The 4,593-nt window shown below is 40.0% G+C and overlaps 1 protein-coding gene across 14 annotated transcripts in view; it reads right to left on the reverse strand.

Moving 5' to 3' along the window:
- GK (glycerol kinase) overlaps positions 1-4,593 on the reverse strand; it is a 78,586-nt gene that overhangs the window by 61,023 nt on the left and 12,970 nt on the right. For all 14 annotated transcript variants that reach the window (XR_005203381.1, XM_017548489.2, XM_017548486.2 and 11 more), the window contains exon 3: positions 3,598-3,704. Coding sequence is in view for 13 of the 14 variants with exons in the window: in XM_017548489.2 (XP_017403978.1) it covers positions 3,598-3,704 (107 nt within the window). In the remaining variant the exon portion in view is untranslated. The remainder of the gene's footprint in view (positions 1-3,597; positions 3,705-4,593) is intronic.

The raw sequence follows: 4,593 nt of genomic DNA on the forward strand, positions 1-4,593 counted from the left end.
GACAGAGTCTTGCTCTGTTGCCCAGGCTGGAGTGGTGTGATCTTGGCTCACTGCAACCTCTGCCTCCTGGGTTCAAGCAAATCTCCTGCCTCAGCCACCTGAGTAGCTGGAATTACAGGTGCGCGCCAACACAGCCAGCTAATTTTTGTATTTTTAGTAGAGACAGGGTTTCACCATGTTGGCCAGGCTGGTTCTGAACTCCTAACCTCAGGTGATCCACCAACCTTGGCCTCCCAAAATGCTGGGATTATAGGTGTGAGCCACCATGCCCGACCTCCTTTACAGCTTTAACAGTTTGTGATCTAGAATTCTATGCAGGCAAGCAAAAGCTTGGCCCTTGGCATTGCCAACTGCATAAATTTTCTGGGAAAAAAATTAGCACAACTGGCCTGGTATGGAGGAGCTCGTGGGATGTTCTCTTCTGTGGCCAGAGGGTGGTAGCTGTAGAGATGGAAGTGCTGGGTCACTTTGGCTCAGATGTGGGCTTCACACTGGCCAGACACAGAGGAGTATAGAGAAGCTGCCTGTTCAATTCTTAGACCAGGTAGTGCAAGTGGAAGACAAGTCACTTGGGCTGGAGTTGTGCGTCATCTTCACATAAACCGTAAAAACAAGAGAAAAAGGAATAGCACCCAATGGGGTCCAGAAAGCTAACACACCACAGCCTAGGTTACCTGTAAGGGAGGTAGAATGATGTCAAAGCCATGGTCAGTCACCCTGGACTCTACATTCTAAACATGGCTTTAAGCTGCCTGGATTACCTGTCTTTGGTAATTTTGACAAGAGTGTGCTACTGAATGCCTATTATTTGTTTGCACTGCTTAGACTGTGAGAACTGCAAGAACAGCTCAAAGAAATGATCAACAACAATCACTAATGCACAACTCATCTAAAGTTCAGTATTGCAACCCTAAAGCAAGTTTGAAGCCCTTCCACTTAGATGTAGGGATAAAAGGAGGAAAGGTTTAATACGTGCATGATATTAAAAGTTGTTGATAAAATATCAAATTGTGCTTTAAAAAAATCTGCAATAGGCTGGGCGTGGTGACTCAAGCCTGTAATCCCAGCACTTTGGGAGGGCGAGGTGGGCAGATCACAAGGTCAGGAGTTTGNGGGTTCCAGTGATTGTCCTGCCTCAGCCTCCTGAGTAGCTGGGATTACAGACATGTGCCACCATGCCCAGCTAATTTTTGTATTTTTAGTAGCGATGGGGGCTTCATGTTGGTCAGGCTGGTCTCGAACTCCTGACCTCGTGATCCGCCCATGGCAGCCTTCTAAAGTACTGGGATTACAGGCGTGAGCCACCGCACCTGGCCAGTCTCTAACTTCTTTTTGAAAACCCAGTCTCCTTCTGTGTATTTATAATTTTCATCTAGCCAAGACTCAGGTATCCTCTTTACAAATTGCACTGGGCTCAGGCTTGTGGACAGTCATACTAATGCTGCTAACGTATCAATAACTTGTATTATTAAACAAGGGAACTATAAAATTGAACATTTTTTCACATGAAGAAGACAATACAATTTGGTAAGACGTCAATTTTTTTCTCTATTTCTTAAATTGAAGTAAACTTTACAGTAAAATGCACAGATCTAAAGCGCACAATTTGCTGAGTTCTGACAAATGGAAATACCCATCTAATCAACACCCTAGTCAAGATACAAAATATTTCCAGCATCCCAGAAAGTTCTTTCATGCCCCTTTCAAGTGAATCACACACCTCACAGACAACGACTTTTCTGATTCCTATCATCCTAGATTAGTTTAGACTATTATTAAATTTCAGATAAGGCCAGTCCCACCTGTAATCCCAGCACTTTGGGAGGCCGAGGTGGGTGGATCATGAGGTCAGGAGTTCAATACCAGCCTGGCCAATATGGTGAAACCCCATCTCTGCTAAAAATACAAAAATTAGCTGGGTGTGGTGGCGTGCACCTGTAATCCCAGCTGCTCGGGAGGCTGAGGAAGGAGAATCGCTTGAACTTGGGAGGCATAGGTCGCAGTCAGCTGAGATCGCACCACTGCACTCCAGCCTGGGTGACAGAGCAAGACTCGGTCTCAAAAAAAAAAAAAAAAAAAATCTGCAATGACAGAAATAACTCTATTACTGTTATGCATTTCCATTTATTTGTGATTATCAGAGTAACATGTTTTCCATGCTTGAGCATTAGCTCCATTGTATCCTTATCACTTCCAGCACATAGTAGGACTCTGTGGATTTGTAGTCTTTTTTTAAAGTGAGTTTTAATTTATACAAATAGGGGAAAGGCTCAGGAGTTATGGTAAGTATCAAAGCCAAGATGATGGCAATCAAGGCACCACCACCAATTGATGGTTGCTCTATCTATAGCCAAACTACCTAAAGAGGAAAAAAACAGCCCTTGAATGGTGAACTTGAAAATTATAGGCTATAAAGTAGATACCAAGCTTCCACATTATGCTTCCACCTTTTATGCTCTTATATCAATCTTGGGTGGCTAGATTTTCTTTTTCCTATAAGAATGATGGAAGGCCAAATGTAGATATTCAATTAAAACTACTAGGACTTCACAGAGAAATCTGTAACAATCTAACACCCTCAAGCAATTATTTCAGGGAAATTTTACAAGTGAAGAGTTTGGATTCCAAATACTCCTTCCCACAACATACTCCTTCCTCTAGTCTTTCTCTTCTTAGTGAAAGGCGTCCTCATCTATCCAGGAGCTCTGGCAAAAACCCAAGAATCGCCTTTAACCAATCTTTTCTCTTAACCCCGCTACTCTCTCTGATACCCCAACATCCATTCTATCAGCAAATTCTGTCCCTTTCTCTCCACTTCCATTGTTACCATCATAGATCAAGCCACTATCTTCTCTAGGACTTCCATAGCAGCCTCCACACTGGTCTCTCTGTATCCACACTTATGCCTTTACCCTCCACTCTCCACACAGCAACCAGAAAGTTGCCTTTATACTGCAAGTCATCCCTTGTGGCCTTACTTACCTTTTTCATGGCTCCCTATGATACTAAGAATAATATCCAAAATCCTAAATATGGCTGATGAGGCCCAACCCACTTCCCCAATTTGATCTCCTACCAAAACCCTCTACCCACTCTCACTGCTCAACATTTTTAGTTTTCTTTTGACACGCTGGCCTTCTTTCCAACCCGGAAATGTCCCAGGCTTATTCCTACTTCAGAGACTTTGTATGTGCTACATCCTTTTCCTCAAACACTCTTCTAGACACTTGCATGGCTGACCCCTTTTGCCCTTTGAGATCTCAGCAAAAGTGTCACATCCTAAGAAAGGCTTTTCCTGGCCACCTAATCTAAAGCAAGCCCTTCTACACACAACCCACCATACCACTTGGTTTTCAGTTTTTGGATGGAACTTTTTAGTATTTGAAATTATATTTGTCTGCTCTTATTATCTTGTCCCCATCCAAATAAAGGCTCCATGAGGAAAACAACTTAAATCTTCCTGTTTAGTGTTGTATCCTCAAGTTCTCACAGAAATGCTTGGCACTGAATAGGCACTCAATTATAAGCTGAAAGAATAAATTAATGAATTTGATTAAGTAAGTCATACCATGTGGGTAAAATATTTTATTAAAATACCTTTTATGTTGGAAATATCAATATTGAGCTGTCCAAGTTTCTCACATGTTTTCTCTATACACTCATAGACAGAATGTAGAATTTCCTTAGGGTCCTGTTCCACCCATCTTTGAACAAAAGAAGGCATTTGGTTAGTCAGTAAGAAAGCAAAACAAATGTTAACTTTTTTCTATAGAAATGTTAACTTATGAGGGTGTGGCTAATGCATACATTAAAGTAAATCAGATAAGCAAATTACATTCCACATTTTAAAGAAATGATTTCAAGAAAAGCCTATTTCCTTACAATTTTATTATTCTCCACATAGTAATTAATCATTTAAGGAGGCCACTAATAGCAAGCCACAAACAGAAAATATCTACCTATTTTAAAATTATTTCTTGCATTAAAAATAATTATTAAATACACACACACACAAAAAAATTATTTTTCCAAGTCCAATAAGAAATTAGTTCCCCTTCTTTCTATCCTGTGGATTTAATTAATTTTGATTAACTATCTGCATGTTTCACTAACCACTGGTTATTTCTAAGTAGACAGAAATATATTTATTATTCTTGAGAATAATATATTTGGGAAGCAAAAGGAATTCTGAAAAGTCAAATAAGTATACTATTCCTTTTTGCTACTTTTTCCCAAAATGTTTTGCTGGAATTTAGAGGAAAATCTAAAACTTCTTCTAACTATTTCATGTAGAAAAGTGATTGCTCCAAGTTCTCAGACCTAATCTCAGTACAATTTTGGTAAGGTACCAGGGCCTCAGAAGGATGAAAGGCTAATTGTAAATTAGAAGGGTGAGAAGCCTAGGAGAAATATGGTAATTTGAGAAAGTCCAAAAGTGGAAATACTGCAAACTAAAATAATTCTACCTTAGGATATGAAAGTTGCAAGGGAATTCCAACTGCCTTTCTTCTCTTTCTTAGGCCTACCTAAATGCTTCCCTTTCCTGGGCTTTGAATTCTGTCCCTAACATCTTTTTTTTTTTTTTTTTTTTTT

The sequence above is a fragment of the Cebus imitator genome, unplaced genomic scaffold, assembly GCF_001604975.1.
Source record: "Cebus imitator isolate Cc_AM_T3 unplaced genomic scaffold, Cebus_imitator-1.0 Scaffold208, whole genome shotgun sequence".
Classification (NCBI taxonomy): domain Eukaryota; kingdom Metazoa; phylum Chordata; class Mammalia; order Primates; family Cebidae; genus Cebus; species Cebus imitator.